The sequence below is a fragment of the Microtus pennsylvanicus genome, chromosome 1, assembly GCF_037038515.1.
Source record: "Microtus pennsylvanicus isolate mMicPen1 chromosome 1, mMicPen1.hap1, whole genome shotgun sequence".
NCBI lineage: Eukaryota > Metazoa > Chordata > Mammalia > Rodentia > Cricetidae > Microtus > Microtus pennsylvanicus.
In genome coordinates this window covers 186,272,028-186,292,815 of record NC_134579.1, presented here as the reverse complement: position 1 = coordinate 186,292,815, position 20,788 = coordinate 186,272,028, and the positions used below count along the sequence as shown (strand labels likewise).

The 20,788-nt window shown below is 40.9% G+C and overlaps 1 protein-coding gene across 3 annotated transcripts in view; it reads right to left on the bottom strand.

Moving 5' to 3' along the window:
* The window catches only part of Lama2 (laminin subunit alpha 2), a 579,970-nt gene that overhangs the window by 1,907 nt on the left and 557,275 nt on the right, over positions 1 to 20,788 (bottom strand). For all 3 annotated transcript variants that reach the window (XM_075946853.1, XM_075946864.1, XM_075946871.1), the window contains 7 exons: positions 17,377 to 17,553; positions 16,996 to 17,161; positions 9,249 to 9,361; positions 8,748 to 8,937; positions 6,540 to 6,695; positions 4,965 to 5,118; positions 1,980 to 2,110 (listed from right to left, as the gene is read on the bottom strand). In XM_075946853.1, coding sequence (XP_075802968.1) covers positions 1,980 to 2,110; positions 4,965 to 5,118; positions 6,540 to 6,695; positions 8,748 to 8,937; positions 9,249 to 9,361; positions 16,996 to 17,161; positions 17,377 to 17,553 — 1,087 coding nt within the window. The remainder of the gene's footprint in view (positions 1 to 1,979; positions 2,111 to 4,964; positions 5,119 to 6,539; positions 6,696 to 8,747; positions 8,938 to 9,248; positions 9,362 to 16,995; positions 17,162 to 17,376; positions 17,554 to 20,788) is intronic.

Genomic DNA, 20,788 nt, shown 5'->3' with positions numbered 1-20,788 from the left:
TCTGTTGTTTATGCAAAGGTTTGAGAAATAAGGGGAAAAGAGGGAGGTAAGGATGATGGTGTATTTGAAATTACTTTTTTTTGGTAGGAAACATCGGCACAAAGGGTGGAAATAAGAGGCACAGTTGAAGTGCAGTTCTTGAGTTTGATCACCGGAATTCACGTGAAAAATCCAGATGTGGCAGACATGGGCTCAGAATCTCAGCATAAGGAAGCAGATTGGGGCTCACTGGCCAGCCAGGCTACACTGCTTGGTGTGCTTCATATTAGCAACAGATAGTATCTCAAAGAGCAAGGTGGGGAGCTCTTCAGGATAGCACTACATAGCATCTTCTGACCATCATTATATGCATGTGTGCCCGTGTACATGTATGCCTGCATATGCACACTTGAGAATATGCATACACACACACACACACACACACACACACACACACACACACACACGAGGAAAATTAGGAAAGTTGAAATGCAAACTTAAGACTTGAGAACCAGTGACAAACCATGTTCTTTGCTCTTAGGTATTTCCAGTGTTACCAGAGAATGTGTGTGTTCTTGGTTCTCATTTCAGAAAAACCACTGAAGAGAGTTCAACAACAACAAAGAACCCAATCCACACAGAAAACTTCTGCCACACATCTTTTTAGAGGGTAAGGGTTCTTGGTGAACCTCACAAAACTCTCTTAGGAGATATTGCTTAAAGTAACTCGTTAATTGACTTGCAAATTTACTTTAAAGGATTGCTTTTAAATTTAAACTTTTGGTGTTTTAATTGTGTTTTTCTTTCTCCTTCATGGTTTTCATTTTATATACGGGATTAAGAGTTACATAAATTACTTTTTTGGGCAAGTTTCAAGTCACGGGTGTCAAAGACCTGAGCCAGAAGGCCAGTTAAATTCCCAACAAGGAAGAACTTGATTAGAAGTTCTTGTTTAAATGAGAAAAATCTGTTTTTAGTAACATGGCAAAGTCCCTGAAATTTGAGACATCAGAATTCTTTTGAAGCTGATGAAGAAAAGGAACATGCTGAAATATTAAAAACATTACTCAGCTTGGCAAAAGACTTGACAAGGTAGACGAAAGAAATATTTTGTTTAAAAAAGATTAATAAGGCTAGGTGAAAACCTTGCAAAACATATACTAAGATAAATATTAGAGTTTAGGACACTTAGTGGAGTTGGTAAAAATGACATTTTGCATCTCTGAAGAGCATGGTGAAAAAGCACACGACCTCGTGCCACATAAACAGTAAAAGGTTACAGCAAGCAAAGAAACTTGAAAGACGATGTCATGAATGTAGGCTTTGAAAATCCGACAAATCTGAAGTTTGACCAATCTATTCATTTGTCCATCCTTTTTGCCTCTACACTCCTGGATATTTTTTCTGTGTTGCTTGTGGGATCATTTGAGGAACACAAAAAGGAGAGAGAGGCAAGGAAGGTGTGTTTTTAGACCACCCTGTCATGTTTCTTCTTGGGCAACACCAGCACCCACGGTGGAAAATGAAAGCATGATATTATTTAAAAATAAAAGTACAATCCTTATGTATGAGTCAATTAGAAAATCTGTGAAATTAGATTATTGGTAGTACACAAACTAGTAATGCTTATTTACATTTGCTTTTTTTTTTTTGGAAAAGTATCTGGGTGCTTGTGAGTAAAAATCGGGAGCTGGTCTGTGGCTGGCCTCAGTGTCACTGGGGAGATGCCCCCCCTTTTGCACCACTAGTTTTGCAGACTAGGTGGACAGAGAGAACGGATGTCCTTGGAGTATGCGCTAAGACCCGAGTAACCCTAAACACTTGGCCCACAATTGGTCAGCACAACTGTGGTGTGAACTGACATTGAAAGTACAGGCTGGCGAACAGGATGCTGGCGATAAAAGTGCAGCTTGGATTGTGATGCCCCGGCAATGAAGAAACTGACAAGACCTGAAAAGAGAGCTGAGAGGATGAGCTGTATCTGGGCTATGGCCACTCACCTTCTCGTCAATCATTTCGATACCCAGTCCATCCATTTTCTGACTGCTGATTCCCAAGAGAACGCCAGTGGGTCTTGTGGTACGGAATTCAAATTCTACAAGAAGGTCCAATCCCACTTTGAACCCACCAACTGAGGGAAAGAAAAGTATTTATCAGAGTTCGATAATTTTACTCTGTAGCCTCACCAGTAGTATGCTTTATCACTATCTATTGCTTGTTTTTCTTGGCTGCTGATGTGACAGGCACAACTTTATCTATACTGCTGCTAGTTTTACTCTTGGAACTGTCCACAAACCTAGCAAACCGTGCAACTTTAACGGTTGAGTTAAGTGAATGAGTGAGCACATAGTGGGACTGCATCACTGAATAACCAAATGACTGAGCACACACTAAGAATGAATTAAGGACGCTGGCAGCCAGGTATGATTATTTCAAAAGTCTGCTGGGTTAAGAACAGCATTTCAACAATTACTCAGTAAAATTTTATTGAGACACTCTAAGTGGCCCTACAGATTGAAGCGAGTTTAAACAGTCTTCAATATTTTATTAAATGAAGAGAAGAGGTGCAAATATAATTTTTTTTATGGAAAGATTCTAACACATAATCTTTTCTATTTAACCCAGCCAGTTCTTTTCTCTGGACTTTTAAACATTTGGTTCATGGATTTATTCAGCCTTTAAATAAGAATTTAAGATATTTCACTTAGGCATAAAATGATTTCCTAAGATCAGTTAAGACTACATGAAGTCCACAGAATATTAGGAAAGCACTCAAGAAAATCCTCGCTGCACCTTTCATTCACTGTGCAAGCAATAAATATCACGTGCGAGCACACACGTCCCCAGTGAAGGGTGGCACTTGTGATGTGCTAGATGTTTTGTTCTCCTGAGAATTTTGATGAGTTTGCAAGGGAAAGAGTGATGGATCTTAAGCAATTTTTTTAAAGTAAAGGGCAGAAGGAGCTGAATTGTTCTGGAAAGTAAAACAGCAAGAGATAAGTAAAAAGAAGAAAGGAATGATGTAAGGCGCTTCAACTGGAGACAGAGGTAGTGAAGCATCCCATAAAATGTACAGCGATGGGCAAGCTTTTAAGAATGGAGGTATTGAATTTATATGGTTTCCACTGAAGTAACCCTCAGCTCCGTTCACCCAAGTCTTCTGTGTATTGTATTCTGCTGTGAGCTGCCATGGCGGGAGAGGTTGTTGGAAATAGGAGGAATGACTCTCTTTCTTTCTTTCTTTCTTTCTTTCTTTCTTTCTTTCTTTCTTTCTTTCTTTCTTTCTTTCTTTCGGTTCGATCCAGTGCCAAGAATAGGTAGGAGGGTGACATGTCAATCCATTAGCTACAGATGTCAGATCCTGGCATCAAACCTGGCTAAGAGAGTGGTCTGGCAACCACTTGTGAATTTGTAGAAATCTTGAGAAAGCTTTTGACTTTCATAGCACTTGACTTCTGGGTTCCATCATATCCTCCAGTGTTTCAGCACCTAACAAATTTTCTCTTTTTTGGAATTCTGTTTCTACTGAGGTAGTGTTTCCTCCCTAGACCATTTTGGAGCATTCTGATATCCACTTGCACAACTTTTGCATGTAAGTATTCAATTCATATAATAAAGCTTTTCTCACATATCTGTGCTGTGGGAGGCCCTTCTGTCTATGTGTTGTTTTTATTGGTTAATGAATAAAGAAGCTACTTTGGCCTATAGCAAGGCAGAATTTTGCTATGCAGGGAAAACTAAACTGAATGCTGGGAGAAAGAAAAGGCTGAGTCGGGGAGAAGCCATATAGCCCTGCCAGTGACAGAGCCAGAACTTTACCCGGTAAGCCACTGCCTCGTGGCGATACATAGATTAATGGAGATGGGTTAATCTAAGATATGAGTTAGCCAGAAATATGCTTAAGCTACTTGCCAAACATTATTGCAAACAATATAGTTTCTGTGTGATTATTTTGGGGTGTAACAGCCAGGAACAAATAAGCAACCTTCTACAACATATCTGTTTCTCCAGAAAACCTTTTCTGACTCCCAAACAAAACTAATCTTTTTTTGTAAATCTGCAGAACACTGTATGTCTTCAGCAAATTATTTTTCTTTTTTTCATTGTGATTTCTCATAAAATTGCATTTTTTTATTATTGATAATATACTTTTAAAGGCAGGAATTACAATCTCTACACATTTCCTAGAATTAACACCCACACATTGTATGTTCCTTATTTTTCTCCTAAATGAACAAATATATGTCACTCAAAAGCCCATAATCCTAAATATTCTCCTACAGTAACTAATATAAAGGGTTCTATGTAAATGCAGATTAGTTCTATTTTCCTTTACAATGCAATGTTCAATTTCAGTAATGCAGACCTATGTTGGAAATTACTACTTAAAGCCAGCCAAAATGACATCTCTTGTCATTGTCAATGATGACTAGGTACCTCTGTGCACATGCATGTGTGTTGTGATGAAATGGAACCTTGAAGGGAATGTTAAAGGAAGAAAAGAAAAGGGTATCTCATGCCCAGAAAGTTAGACAGAGAGCACTGAGACGCAGACCATGACAAGAGAGCTTTCTTGCATAGTTACTTTTACTTTGTTGCCACTGACTTCTAGTGAAGGAAAAGGAACAGACTTTCCAAGTGTCCTTTTACCCCAATTATTTATTTTTTCCTATCGTTCTTATTAGAATCACATATGGGAATTTTTGTTGTCATTGTTGGTTTGCTTTGGCAGGCATAGAGACTGAATCCAGGGCCTCACCCAAGTGAGGCAAGTGCTTTACCACTGAACTACCGTCTCCACCCCCACAAACCATATGTGAAAGTTTTAGAGTGTTTTTTTTTGTTAGTTGTAGAAACTAATTTTTTATTTAAATGAAGAATAATAAATAGTTCAGGACCGAGGGAATTTTTATTTCTTGACATAAGTAAGAAGTCAGTGTTTATGCATCGTGGATACCAACAGAAAGAATGTGGAAGTCCCTCACCTGCTTTGGCAAAACCTGTTCCATCAAAGTAAGTTCCCCTTTGAGCATTCGCAAAGCATGTCCCGACGTGGAAGCTGGAAGTCGGCTGGTCCAGGTTAACAGGGGCCTGCTCCATGCGAAGATTTCTAATGCAGCCATCAAGACTGTAGGTTACCTGAGCAGTCAGGGCAGAGGAAACAGACGCCAAATTTAGCAGTGTTTCCACCCCACAGTCAACTGTTGGCTACACTATGTACAGTCATTAGCTATTAGAGCATGCGTCAGAGTTGCTTGGGCCTAGACGTCTATACCCCAGACTTGACAGCACACTGGACCAAAATCCAAAATATAACTTGTCCACTGGGATGTATCTAATCAGGACCACAATACCGTGATAATCTAAGGACTGGGTTACACTATGTGACCATTGACTTGACAGAGATGTGAGACCAATATGAGAACAGTAACTTTTGATTAGTCTCTTATATTTTTGATTTCAAGTTTCTATAGATAGATTTTTTAACCTTACTATCAATGCATTCGATTGTGTTCTGTTTCAGTTTCTGTGGAAAAAGACACATTTGGATCAGTTCCACTTCCTTTAGAACAAAAGCCCAGAAAAGGCAATGGTCACTTCCCTCAGAAGATAAATACAAAAAAATGCAAAAGTTTGTATAAAATATTTTAGGGATGATGGAATTTAGAACTAACTTAATCCTAACATGCTTTGATCCACTATAGTCTATTGGGTTTTGAAATTCCAGTTGATCATTTTTGCTATCATCACTCCAGACTCTTGTTTTGGATAGATAGGTAGGTAGCATAGTTATGAAAAAAAGTAATGTTTGTTGGTCACGCACATATCCACACACATATCCAGGTGCTGAGCATTGTGACTGTAGTAGTGATGGGCTCTGATGCATAAATAGACACTTGTTGATTGAGTGGAGTCTCAATCTTGTTTGTATTGCAGTCACTAAACTCCCCAATCCCATGTACTTCTCAGAATTGTGCTTTCCAAAGTAAATCATGACACAAGCCAAGTTTGCAAAACTTAACTGGTAAATATTAATTTGTACAATTTTTAAGATTTTAAATTTTAAGGTCAAAATTTGGGAGCTACTCTTTAAAATTTGCATCTCTTAAGAGTTCTAAAAGAGCAACATGAATACCGCTTTCATCTTCCTTGTCCAGTGCTTTCTATACCTCGAGTCTTTTACCAAAGACCTTACATGTATCATCTCCTTTAATCTTTATAGAATCTTTATTTGGTTGGCATTATCATTACCATGTTTTGAAAACAGTTCATTTAAAAAGAAGTGAAAATATTTGCTCAAGCTCATACAGCTAGTGTGAACATCTAGTTAAGTAGATATTCAAACTAAGGACGTTGGACACCAGGGTCCACTTCAGTATTCTGTGGTAGTTTCTCTCATAGTCAAGGCTACCTAGAAGACTTTCTTTATTTCTTTAATAAGATGATTTCCCACACACCAGCAAGTAATCATGAGATATGGGACTTCAGAATTAAGAAAAATATATACATGCACAAGTCATTAACTCTACCAAATAAACAACAAAGAATTAGAAACTTACTGGACCAATTCTGCGTGTGGTATAGTTGATCGGCAACCCACCAACATACAGCATCCCCACAACGTCCAGGATATCAGCTTTCTTGGGACTGACGGTTTGGTTGGAGGCATCATCTACATAAAGAGTTCCTTCTTGTTTCACTCTCAGAATCTTAATCTACAGAAGTGAGGAGGCATCGTTAACATTTGCCTTTAACAAAAACACAAGACGTAAGAACTTTCCTGGTATTTCAAAGGAAAAATGATACCACTCACGTGCTAAGCCCATAATACAGGTGAAAGTAAGTGTGTTTACAGAGCATATCAAATGCTGTCCTTGAGTATAATTTCTTTCTGAGTAAGTACCAGATACAGTTCCAGAAATATAAAGAGAGATAAATGCTTCAGAGATCAGTGTGTCATAAAGAACTTGGCAGTCTAACAGCTTTGTCTTGAGCTAAGAGAGATGCAAAATGCATTTCTTTGTCATTATCACTATTATTGAAACAAGCTCTCATTATTTAGCTTAGGATGGCTCTGAACTCAGGATCCTGTTGCCCCAGTCCCCCAGTGCTGATGGGATAGGCATGTTTATTGCACTCGGTTTCCATGTCTACCTTGAGTAGTGCATTACTTTGGATGAGCAAAGCCTGGGATCCTAATACAAATTCATGTATGCCTACTAAGCCCTTCCTGTGAAAAATTTTAGGAAGAAAGATCAGGGCAGGGGAGGGGTGTTTCTATTCCTGTAGCAGCTGATTGGTCTAAAGTCAGGGAGGAAAATGTAACCCTGAGATCTGCTGATATCATGACAGGAATGAATGAGAGAACAGGAGGACTGTGAGGCCTGGGAAGTCTGCATTTAGCCAAGGGAAGATGTAGGCCTTTAAATGCTGGTGCACAAAAGTGCTCCAACAGCAGCTTAGGCAGGATTAGAACAATGTAATACCACATTTTAAATATCTATTCTGATGTAAGAAGTAATTTTTTTTAACTTTCACAAATGAAATTTGTACTGGCTATTAAGGCTAATTATTCTACATAAATTTATAGTGATATTCTTCAGCATTACACCCGTATATCTGACTCTGGATATTTTTATTATAAGACCAACCTGAATTTGTGCTACGTAAACTGCCTTTCCCAGTCTCAACTTGCTGGTCTATCAATATGTCGTTTTTTTCCTCGAGTGTTTATTTATTCTTCAGTCAGAGAATAGAAGAAATCATATCAAGACCTCCCTCATCAAGAGCCATGCTTGCTACTTTGAAGGTCCCAAGCAAAAAAGATCTCATAGCTTCTTTCTGGGAATAACAAGCTGATTGACCTGCAGTTTGTATTATAATTCTATTTTCTTCCTTTCTTTGGCTTTCTCTCTGACATGACAAGCCAAAGCAGGTTAATACATCAAATCCAACATCTAATAACATGGCACTTTGAAAATTAAACAGTTTATAGGTCTACCTAGGGAAACTTTGCTTAATAGACTATCACAGGTGCAGAGACCAATTTTGAGCTTTTGTTTTAATCAGGCCACATGTTAGCTACTTGCAGCCATGCCAAAGAGGAGTAAGTTGGCAAACGAGCCCTCTGTGCCTACACTAGCACCACTTTCTGCATGTAAGGCCAACGTTTAAAGTTGTTGCAAATGACTGTTGGTGGAAATGGTACCTCGGGGTACCCTTAAACTTGATATTGCAGAGATTTCTGGTCCCTTGATTTTTAGATCAAAATGTGCTAGGGTGAGGGGCAGGTCTTAGGGCCCATCTTAATGCTGCCAACTTTTACTTTGGCCACATATTATTTCTTATTAGAGACGAATGCACAGTCTTGGAGCAAACATTATTTCAGCTTAGAAGCTGAGAACACACAAAGCATCATAATGAACATACTCTTTTGTCCTCGGATTCTCAGTGGAGCCAAAGCAACCATCTTCAACTGCCTGGCCCTGTTTCGTGGACAGATGCTTGGGAACCGCAGTTATGTAACAATGATAGGACTCTGTAGTATTATAACCAGCTCACGTGGTAAAGCAGAAACCTTCTCGGGTCTAAACACATTCTCAAGGCTCTGGCCACTCTACATGCCACTGGCCATTTGGTTCAGTCTCTGACACATTTCTGTTACTCTGGGGTTAGGGTCAGCCTTGGCAAAACAGCCCCAGCAGGGGAAGGTCCTGGCTGTCTCCAGGACCCTTCCTAGAATACCCCCCACAACCTGGGCCTATTACCTTGTGCCACCGGCCGTCATTGATCCTGGTAGGAACCATGGTGCTGGTGTTGCCACTTCCCAAGTCATAGCTGAAGTAGGGGAATCCATTTCTCAGCTGAACAGTAGCAAAGTCAGCATGATTGATCCGAGCCATGTAAAAGAGCAAGCCTGATTCAGCCTCAGTTCGCACTTCCAACTCAATGGCGAGACTATGAAATACAAATGGGGAGAAGAAACAGAAAACCGAGAGCATTGTTAGGCCAAGAGAAAGTGGTATCATATGAGAGACGCACTTTGATGATGGATATAAAATCTGGAACGGGGGAATTTATAGGGCTTTGAATCTCCTGTATATGAGCTCAAAGCAAACAGAATTCTGTTTCCTCCTCTGTGGATTAAAAACAAACAAACCTCTGTCTCTGGGGATTTTACATGTAGTTGATTAGGCTTGATTAAATGTGAATATTCAGTGCTTCGATGATCAGTTAGTTCCTGTGGCATGTTCTAGAATAATACCTACCGGTTTTTCACTTTGGTGTCATCAAAGGCAATGGCGACATGGCTGTTTTTGGAAAGCCCAAACTGCTTGGTCCCTGCCAGGAGAGCTGGTTCTGATTCTGCAACACAGGGGCCCTGAGAAATACCAAGGACAGAAGGTGAGATTACAGCCGTTTGTGAACAGGCAATGCTGCAGACTGCGTGGTTCCATCTATTCCCTTCATGACACTGAACAATGCAGAATTCCTCAAGAATAAAATGCACTTCTTATTCATCTCTGCAATCCGCAGCATATGCAGGAGCTTAGGGAGTGCTCTGTGAATTTGAACTAGTTTTCCTTAGCCGTGTCCTAGAGTTGCTAAAGGAACGTGTTAAAAATGTATCGATACATTCATATTTTCCTCACTCTCTAAGGAAAACATGGTTGAGATTTCTGTGGAAATTGCAATTTCTTTTCCTCATTTACGTCACTGGGGAGGAGTTGTTTTTAGAAGACGGAACAAGGAGGACTATGGGATGCCACATGAATTATGAGAGTAGAAAAATGGGATCCTTTTTGCCCTCCCCATTTCCGTTTCCCATGTATTTTTTTTTTCCATGAAAATTATCAGTCCACTAGAACGGAAATTCAGAATTTCAAGATGGTGTATCTAAACCTGCAAGTCAGCCCATTCAGGGCCTTAGCCAGTTGCTAGGCAACCATCACATTTTTTTTTTAATGCAACCCACCACACACCATTTCCACTGCTGCTGTTCAAAGATCAGCTTCCCAGGGTGCTCGAGAGGGACAGCTAGGTGCATGTATGTGCAGTTACTCGCTTTAATGCTATGCTGTCACCGCCTGGAAATTCATAATAATTTTTGATGAAGGGAGTCTGCATTTCCCTTTTGTACACAGCCTCGCCGATCACAAAACCAATCCCGGTAACTTGGACTCACACACAGCTCAGGAAGCAAGGCTCCTCAAATGACAAAGCCACAAGGCTTCTCCTCGTTAGTTGTCTCGTTTCCCAGGCTGCTTTGACATGCAGGTGGCTGACGAAGTCGTTTAGAGGCCGGGCTCATGGGAGGATCCATGAGAACAACATGCACCCTTGCACGCCCACATCTGCTTTTCAGATCTGAGATTAATAGCTACAAAAGGGCAGCCACCCCAGCCAAGGCTGATGAAGCAGGGCTCCTAAACAACCCAGGGCAGGCTTTCGACGAGGGGGCGTTCTTCTCCAGCGGAGTATTTCAGACGTGACTCATCAGCACCTAGGACATCCTTATGCAAGGAAAAGCCTTATTGTCTTTTCTCTCGAGCTTAGTCAAAGGCGCTGTTATGCCACAGCAGGTAAAAGGGCTTAAAGTGTTTTGAAAGCTATAAAATTGGTCTTTCTGGAGGTGGTTCCTTCCTTGACTCCCGGGAGATGGTTGGTTATGAAGAGAAGACCAGCTGAAATTCATAAGGCTGTGCGAATGCACACTGCGTAGGGCAAGACGATGCTATTCATGACACTGAGCAGTACTTTCCCTATTGCATGTCCAACAAAGGAAACCCACATGGAACACCTTTAATGGCTTCATGGCCTGTCCCACACAGGCTACGAATAGAGTAAGGATCATTTTTCAGGCTTCCGGGGTGTTTCGTGTACAGAAGACCTTCTCAGCAAATGTAGTATGTAGCCTTCCTTGGAATTCTCTGAGAGAGGGGATATGTTGTTCTTAGGAAGGGAATTTTACCAACACATCTCTCAACTTTGAGCTCTAAAAGCAGACATTGAAAAAGCCAGTGGATGCCAAGGAATTAGGAATCAATAATGCATAGCCTGCAGAAATCCATCCACTAGTAGGTAATGCTGCTGTTGCTACTGCTGCGGCCGCTTATCCATTCACCAGAGAATATGTTAGCACCAAATAATACCATAACATATCATTTTCTAACATGGCTTTTTGAGTGATCAGGATGGCAGTTGTAAAGTTTAGGTGTTTTATTAGTGCTATGCTTTGGACAGCTTGTGTCTTTGAATGTCACATGGTAGTTGAACATCATGACTTTGCCTCTTGGCAAAGGAGCAGGTCCTCAGCTGAGCAGTCCATCTTGCTGACCCTGAAAATGTTATCCAATTTCCTAGGCGGTCATTTCAACACACTTTCAGGTGAAAGGGATCCCGTCCAGGTCCTTGGACTCCGGTGTCATTTATAGTACAATCGCTTAGGCAAGAGGAAAACCCTGTGAGAGGCCAGCTTCACGTTTGTGAAAGGGGGGTGGATCTGAGAATCAGGAAGAGCTGTGATTACAGCAGCCTTCTCAGAATGCTCAGAGCCACAGGAGAGGGGGGAACACGCCCCTTCTCTTAACAGGTCACCCCACGTATAATCACGGTGGCAGATTCTCACCACCAATTGCTAAGAGGATGCATACCCTGTATATCACTTCAGTAAGATAATCGATAGCCCTTCATAAAACTGGCCCTTGGCAAAGGATAGAAGTTCAAGTAAGTGGATTATGTACGGATCTACCTTAGTTAGGATACAAATATTAAAACAAAATTCTCTTTCAATACAATATTTCCCTACAAATCTTTACCTATCCCCTTGCTGACGTGATGGCATCCTGCCCAGTCACCATCCCCTGGGGGATCTGAGGTTTGGATGTGTCCGGGTTCCATGCCACAGATTTGCCTGCTATGGGGGGAGGGGGGGTGGGAGCTTCCCTTCCTTCCCTGCTGTTGGACAGAGGGTAGACCTTCACTTACTGCAGTTTCAGTTTCTTTTCTCTTTCCAATCTGCTAAGGGGGGACAGTTGAGGGCTACTAGAAAATGGTACTTCTCAGAGAGTGAAGCCATCTTGTCAGCAAGGACATTTTCAAGCCGGGCCTCCATAGACACCGAAGCTAAGCACGAGAGGATAGAGGAATAGGCAAAGCACAGCTATTTTTTTTTTTTTTTTTGTTTTGTTTTGAGTCTTATACCTCTCAGCTGATGAGGGCCCGAGAAAGGGCTCTTCCTGTGTTTTGGAAACACTCATCTCTGAAACATGTTAAAACAACAACAATAATAGTAATTTAAAAAACAGCCTCACTAGAGGCTCATCAATCTCAGCGTGTTACACTTCTGCCACCTGGTGGCGACGCTTTAGAATGCAGGCAACACACCGGGGAAAGGTAAAGGACAAATTGATTTGTTTCTGCTTTAGGTGACACTTCTTAGGGACACAGGGTTGTGGGGAGCCTAATGGAGTAGTGCACTTGTTGATGAGGGCCTGAAGTGATTCGAGAGGATTCTGAAGGAAGCCATATTTCCTGGAGCCACAGGCACAAGGCAAACGGTCCATTTCCCTGGCAAACCTTTCCACTGGTTAAACTTCAGGTCGGAATAATTCCCGGTGCAGAGTTGACAGTTGGGAATAATCAAACCCAAGGCAGCACACGGTTTCTTGGTCAGCATCCTTTGACTTCAGATAGCTGTGATGCAGAGGTCTCAACCACGTGTATCAAAACGGGCACCACATGATGACTCATACTAAAAATTGTGTAATTTTCTTCCTTCATGAGTCAATGATCCCGCTAATAAGTGTGGGCTAAAATCCCATCTGATGCTTGCTTCTGATGATCTTTGTGGGTGAATACTAACTAGGTACTTTTCCAGCACCAACTTCAATGTCCCGATGGATACAATGCCTGCAGCGGTTGCGACACTGAACCTCTTTAACTCCTTGTGTGTGAGCTCTTAGGTGGGAACTGGGCCTTGCCAGCAACACACCTTAAGACAGATTCCTTGGAGTGTGTAGAATGTGTGTACATTTAAGTACGTGTCAGTGCCCAATTGATTATCCCGTGGCTTTGGCTGTACATAGCTTTTAAAGTTGCAGCACTGATGTTGCTACAGGAATCACTTTCTAGAGCTCTATGTTATTTTGTTACTTTTTTTCCTTTTGAGCTCACCTCTCTTCAATTCTCAAAGAGACCTTATCAGAACTCTTTATTTCTACCAGAGCTTGGAAGTGCTACATTCAACTCTCCAGCGGGATTCAAATATAAGGAATGCAACCAACTTAATATATGCCAATTCTCATGGGCCAGGCTTTTCAGGAGAGCTTGGAGTCAACAGTGTAGAAGCTTGTCTCATTTGAACACATCAATACATTTCAGTATCGATAAGCCGAGATGCTTATCCATCCCATCTCTGTCATTCTAGATGAGAAATATCCACAGATAAGACCAACAGGGGTCTCCCCCTCCCCTAGATATTAATGGGCTAAATAATCAGAGAAAAACTACAAGGGGCTGCCAGGCTCTGGCACTGAGAAATGAGATAACATGAAGGAAATTCTGTCTAATCTAGGATGGCTGACCATGTAATAACCAAAGGATCGACTCATCCATTTTACAGGGCAGGACTTTCCCAGCGTATTTTTCAACTAGCCTGAAGCCTAGTGAATGTTTTCTTTGCACTCTAAGCGGCTGTCAAGGTATAAGGAAGATAACGATGGTCATGAAGGAGGGGAATTCCTGTCAGTCAGGAAATATGAGACTTGTAGACAGTAGTGCCCACTTCCAAGATTGACCTGTGCTGATTTTAAAAATATAAACTCAGAAATGTTGAGAATTAAAAATAGCTAGAAACAAAGATCCATAAAACATTTCACGCCTGAGTTTGAAATTGTTACAAATAGAACAGCCATCAGCACCCAAGGGTTCCCAGTATGCGTGTCCACCTTGGAAGTGTGAAAGGTTAGACCAACTACTTCTCACAGAAGAATTCACAGTATGATGAGGTGTTACCACAGGCTAGACCTTTTTCTAGGTTTATGAACAGTATGTAATTTTGTGCCTAATGATCTTCAAAGCTAGGTGTCCATACTCAGAGAGGGCATCAACTCCAGAGCTCACTGAGCAATGGCACGAGGCCTCTCCTTCCCCTTTCTGTTCCTTCCTCTTAGCTAGGATGATATCAATCTTATATTCATTGGGCTTTTGATGAATGTATTTTATAAAGTAAATTACCAAGTTATTAACTTTTAGTCACTGCAAAAATGGAGACACTGTTTTCCACAAAGGGAAAGAAAGAAATTAAAATGGATGATGCATACTATATGAAACAGGAGCTGAGCCTCTAAAACACAATTCTGCTGGCTGTGGTGATACACACCTTTAATTTCAACACTTGGGAGGCAGAGGCAAGTGAATTTCTGTGAGTTTGAGGCTAGCCTGATCTACAGAGCAAGACCTCATTTTAAAATGAAACAAAAAGCATGAAGTTGAAAAGTCCTAAAAGAATTCTGACCTTACAGTCACAAAGGGATGCGAAGAGTAGGACAGGAAATACCGGATGGGCTTCAGGTCTCTATTGTTTGTATAATCTGAGACCACACTGTGACTTTTCCCACAGGGCCTTTTAAGAGTTAGGATTTCGTTCTGCAGTGAATTAGAAGCTACGAACACTTGTTGCTCTAGCATTCACAGGAAGGTTCACGAGCATCCGCACCTCCAGTCTTTAGGATCTGGTACCCTCCTTTTGCACTTAGTGTGCATTGCATGGAGCACACATATACTCATACACATTACAATAAATGCTTTATAAAAGAGTTGGGATTTCTCAGATCCTTTCTACCCATGATACAGATCGGTTTTGGTCTACAAGTTGGGCTGCTCCTCAAGCCCTTGGCGTCAGTCTTGTCGATAGTGCAGTGTTGTGTTTTCGAAAAAGTTAAAGCATTTTTGCTCAGAGAAAATGAAAACCTGAATTAGAATAAGAGGTTTCAAAAAAAACTCATTGTAAAACTCTTCATGTTTCTGAAAACCGTGCTCTTCAGAAACCAGAGCCACTGGAGTGCTTGAAGAATCCCTTAAAGCAAAGTCTGTAGAATTTACAGGAATATCCTAGAGCTGAACAGGTTGTATAATAAGAGAGAAACACAAGAGGATGCTAGACTCTGGCACTGTGTCAAGTGAGATAACATGAAGGAAACGCTTTCTAACTTTGGATTGCTGATAATATATTAACCGCAGACTGGGCTATCCATTTCACAAGGAAAAATGAAGGGCTCTGTAGAGACTACCAGCAATCTTTTCTACCCAAATAAACCAATACATAAAGCTGAAGACCTACTGATAAGAAGGTCCACGAGGGTTTGCTTGACCAAATATGTTAACTAAATAGGACACATCCTATTGATGCATCTGTTGGAAGCACCCATGGAGCAATGGTAAAACAGGGGAAATCACCCTACGTGACCATGGGCTTCCTGTTGACTGCTGGTGACTCTAGGCATCTCTTTTTGTAAGGGCTGGGACAATAATACTTCTAATAATAAAAATAAAAAAGAAAAATAAAATAATATCTTATAAAAAAGAACCCTAATTTTCAAAGTTACACATACACCATGCCCTTTGATTATTATATCTTCACAAGAATCATGATTGTAATATACTCATTATTGTAATTTCATTATAATAATTGTAGTAGTGTAAGACACATTTTTTTTCAGAAGCTTAAATGTTGGTTATAGCAGATAATCAGTTTTTCTGAACAATGACTATTTGGCCTGCCACATAATAAGACTCTCCAGGGAAAGGAACCAGTTAGAGAATAAACTAAAGGAGAGAATGCTGTGTTTAAGTGTTTTCAAGATATTTACTTAAGACCACGTGTGCTGCACCGTTGTTAGCCCTGGACCACAATTGTGATCGATGCCTATGCTCCTGAGTGCAGTGAGATGGACCATCTCTGAAGTAATGATGAGACTGTAAGCTTTAGTCAGTTCTGGAAAAAGCCATTTTGACCCACACGCAATTCTTAGACGCACCTTTTTTTTTTTTCTTTTTTTGGCTTCATAGTTTCCTACTAGAACTCCAGTACAATAATGAGTGATGTTGGAAGACTTTAATTCTCAGAAGTTCTTGGTTTCTTAGTTACTAATAATGCAAACTGGAACCCCTCTCCTCCCCCAGTAGTCCTCAATGGGACGGCCAAGTAAAGGCAAAGCCCTGTGCTCATTAGGAACCAGAATTTAGGGTCTGATCTAATAGATTAGCATCCCCATCCTGTCGCTGGCCAGTTGTTTGAGTGAATTGTGAGTTACTTTAGATGGCCAATTCTTGTCCATTCTACTGAAAACAGGACATCAATTGGTATTTCACATTGGATGGAATTGGTTTGGCTAGAGGTGAGTACACAGTAAGTCTTGAAAACACCAAATAAAAGCATTAGTATATGCTTAGTATGTTTCAGGCAGTTAGAAATTGTCTTCTAAAATTCTAATGGAATTTGACACCTGGGCGGTTAACAGCCTCATTTTATAATGTGGACTATTTTGTGTGACACCCTCTGTGTGTGTGTGTGTGTATATACAATAGAAAATTATGTCAGACACAAACATACATCTATGTGATATTTGCATAGTTGCAATTATGTACTACCAGTCTGAAAAGTTAAGACTCCAAATTATATGAGATCTATGTGTAAGATTCAAAGGGACAGAACACTGGTCCAGTTATCTCTGTGCACTGGAATTACAAACGGCTTTGAATCTGGATTCTGAAAACTTCAGTCCTCTTCAATCCTTCAAAGAAAAATCAGTTCCAGTTTATGAACATCAGAATTAGCAGAAAAGAAAATGAAGATAAAAGCAATCCAAAGAAGATGTGAAAAGACCAGGTTTTTATACACAGGTCTCTGGTGCTCTAGAGCTAGCAACAGTCTACTAGATATCTTGAACAACTTCCGATCTGGAAATGACTCAGAATAGAAAGATTGAAAGCAGTGTGCACGTGAACACTTACATGCACCAGGGTAGGGGCAGGTGACGGGTAGGCAGGGGTAGGCACTGGTTGAGGCTGGACCACCACTTCAGCTGGAACTGCATCTTCGTCCTCCCGGGGCTTCTGATAGGCACAGCGGCCGATGTCAGCATTTTTGAAGGCGACAGGCCGTGCAAAGTCCATGGGGCTAATCAAATATAACCAAAACGAAAGTTTTTCTTATTTTTCACTGTCTTCTTCCTGAGCAATTAAATCAGACCCCAACTCTGACTTGAAATGGTCAGGATAGAATTCTAGGTCTACACTAAAGGATTGTCTTCTGTGGTGTTAGATGATGCGGTTGCTACAGCGACCCTCATATTAAATTCAAAGCAAACGGCGGCAGATATGAGAGCCACTTACACAGAGTTAATAACAAGATTCCACACGCAGCCTTCGAAGGCAGGGATATTCCTGAGTGGGGAAGGCTGAAATTCAGGAGGAGCACCCCCGACGAAGAGCTTCTTCACTTCGATTGGCTGCTCCACTGTGAGGTTTTGTGTCTGTCTCCTGTCTTCATCGACTTGAACAGTGAAGATGCTGATAAGACATTTAAAGACAACAGACATCCAGTACAGTTAGAAACGTCTTTTCCCATCACCTCTTATTCTCTGCTCCCAGGAATTTAGTTTCTCTTATGCTGTTATTATTACTATTGTTGAAAAGAGATCTAGCTATGTAGCTTAAGCTGGCTTTGAACTTATGATCTTTCTGCCTCAGTCTATTGGCAGCTAGGAGTTTGCAGGCATGTTTCATGGCACTCTGATCTCCCATAGCTTTTAAGGTAGCCCAGAAGAGATGATTAGGACCTAAACACCAAGCAACTAACAAACACCATTGTTCCCTCGGACTTTGCCTCATGCCTCGCTCATTAACGTGTACTGAAAGTTTATTGAAACTAGGCAATCCCGCAGCTGCAACACGCATCTCTGATGCAGGTGGCAACCCAGGTTTGCAGCCCAACACACATTCTGTGAGCGCAGAAGCTGCAGGGCTGTACAGCAGTGTCTAATCAGATAAGGATCTGTGAGTTTGGCACCGCAAGGGGCTGCATTTTGTTTGGCTCTTTATGTCTTGGTTTGTGCTAGCTATTATCTTCTTGCTAGGGGACAAACTGTCCTCCTGAGAGCTTAGATTGCAGGAATCAACAGCAAACACTTACAGTACATTGTATAAAGAACGTAGCTGCTGGCTGTTGAATAGAAGAGGCAGGCCAGAACACCAAGCTAATTGTTCCTTGCAGTGATTTTCCTCAGTGGCTGTTTCATTAATTTCCCTAATTTGCTTATGAGTGATTACTCACACACTGCTAATTGAGAACCGCACACTACTTATTCACAACAATCCTTGGATCCAGGGCCAAAGAACCGAGACACGGAGTTCTAATGATGAAAACGACCCAAGGCATTTTTTTTTCTACTTTTCTTTCTACAAGCAGGTTTTGAACTTGGTCCCAGCAGTAATCACAGTGCTGTTCCTCATCGTGGACAGATTGCAGATGGATTACAGAGAGCTTAGTTCTTATCTGAAGACGGGACCTAAGTGCCCAGGTGGAAACTCAGCCTTAAAATGCCCTATTACCTTTGTTAAAGGGGCAGCGGGAAGAAAGAGCAGGAGGGAGGTAAGAGAGTGGGGGGATGGAAGGAGAGGTGAGCAAGCTGCAAATAACAAACTAAGACAAGTTAGGACTTGAAACTGAGCAGTGGATCCACAATTCCAATATAAGAAAATAGAACAGAATAAACTTTGTCATGGCTCAAAAATATCGCTGTTCTAGGGGTTAGAGGCACAAGCAAGACTTTATTTCAGAAGGAAGCTAGGGAGAACTTGGTTTTAAGTGATAGACTCTGGAGGAATATGTTGACAAACCCCAGGGGGGTTCAACATCACCCCTCAGAGCTCTGGGGATTTCTGAGACCTGACAGCCACCAGGTGTGAGGGACTCACTGAGCGCCTTCCCCCAGCCAGGATTCTCTAGGCTGAAGCACTGGCTTTTCTTCTAAGGCACTGAATTTAAGACTTAACTGAGGATTTAATCGACTACTAAGGAATGTCCATTGAGGTAACTTTCTGATCTTGACTAGGGTGTTAAGAGACCAGGGGGCCTTGTCTTTCTAAGGTAGATTCTCCAATTGTCCTGTTCCATCCAGGGAGCACAACAACAGGCCTTAATCCGCTGTAACTCAGATGGAGAGTGAGCCTTTAAAAGGGCTAGAGTGGAATTCAGTATTAATGTGGAATCTTCCTAGTAGCGTGACCTTGGGCAAGTTATTTAATCATGCTTAGTTTCATTTTATTCATTTATAAATGGAGATTAAAAACACTTACTTCAAACAGTGGAATACATTAATTAAGAGATTGCCCTGAGGCTGAGGTACATAATAAGGGCAATGCTGAAAGGCTACAGTTGATATATATATATTTTTTGCATTTTACATTCAAGAAACATTAAATATAAATAATTGATTCTGTTCCTTTTTTAGATAAGGATGTTAACAACGTTTCCATTCTGGTGAGATAATCTGTTCTCGTTTTATTATTTTTAAAGATTTATTTTATTTTTTAGTTGTGTGTGTGTGTGTAGATATACGCAAGTGTGAGGGCAGGGGCTTATGGAATCCAGAAGATGGGGCTGGCTGCTCCGGGACTAGAGTTATAGGTGGTTGTGAGTCATGTGATATGGGTGCTGGGAGACAAACTTTGGTCCTCTACAAGATCAGTATGGACTGTTAACCACTGAGCACTCTTTCCAGCCCCTCATTTATAACTTCTAACTGATAGGCTACTTTATGTTAAACTCTACAGTAAACACTCATCGGTACTGACCATTTTCTTTTATAATTTCAGTGGTTGATTCTCACAGCCTTATAATTATTTTCTTCTTGTACTTTAGTCTGTACTTATTTGCAAAATGGGTTTTTTTTTTAATTTTCAACTCATCAGCAATTGTGTATGCGGAAGCGGGTATTAACTGGAATATTTGTAATTTACATGAAAAATAAAATGGTATGTTTTTAATTGACATATATTGAATGCTATGGGAGACAAAGCTTAGATTGTCTGTATTGTGATCTCTGGAAGTCCTAACTTCTGAAAACCTCCTAACTTGCTGGTCTTTAGCTATATTCGGTACCTGTGTACGAACTGCTTTCTCAGAGGACACACTCAACTCAGTCCTTTATCCCAGCCACCCAAGGTGCTATTTTAGGCCTTAGGGCTTCAAAGTTTTTGTTCAGTTAGAGCTGCTGTCCATAGGGTAGGCTCCAGGGGAAAGTTCAGAATGAAGGCAGTCACAGAAGGAAGGGTCCCTGCGTGTCCAGAATCGCCATAAGAAGATGATTGATGTGAGTTTATTTTATTTTTAAAAGGAAGAAATAGAAAAGGAGAGCATATGGGGTGGGGGTGATAAAAAGGAGCAAAAGAGGAGAGAAATTTGGTCAAACAATGTATGTTTGTTTGTCAAATAAGCTAAAATTTCAAATAATTTAAGAGTATTACTCCAGTTACCATAATATTCTGAAGTTTAGGGAAAGAAAAGATTGACAGCTGATGTATAAAGGCATTGAGAGAAAGCAAGATTTCCAAACTAGTAATAGCATACCATACTCAATACCTAGCAATAATAAATGTTTGAAGTCTTCACTGGGTAAGAACAAATAGCAGGCCACGCATAAATGAGACATTAAGGCTGGTTTTAATTGGTTTTAAACCTGGCTTTTGTTTCTGCTACGCAATTTGAGGCAAATTATGTCATGTTTTCTCATTTGGGGTGAAG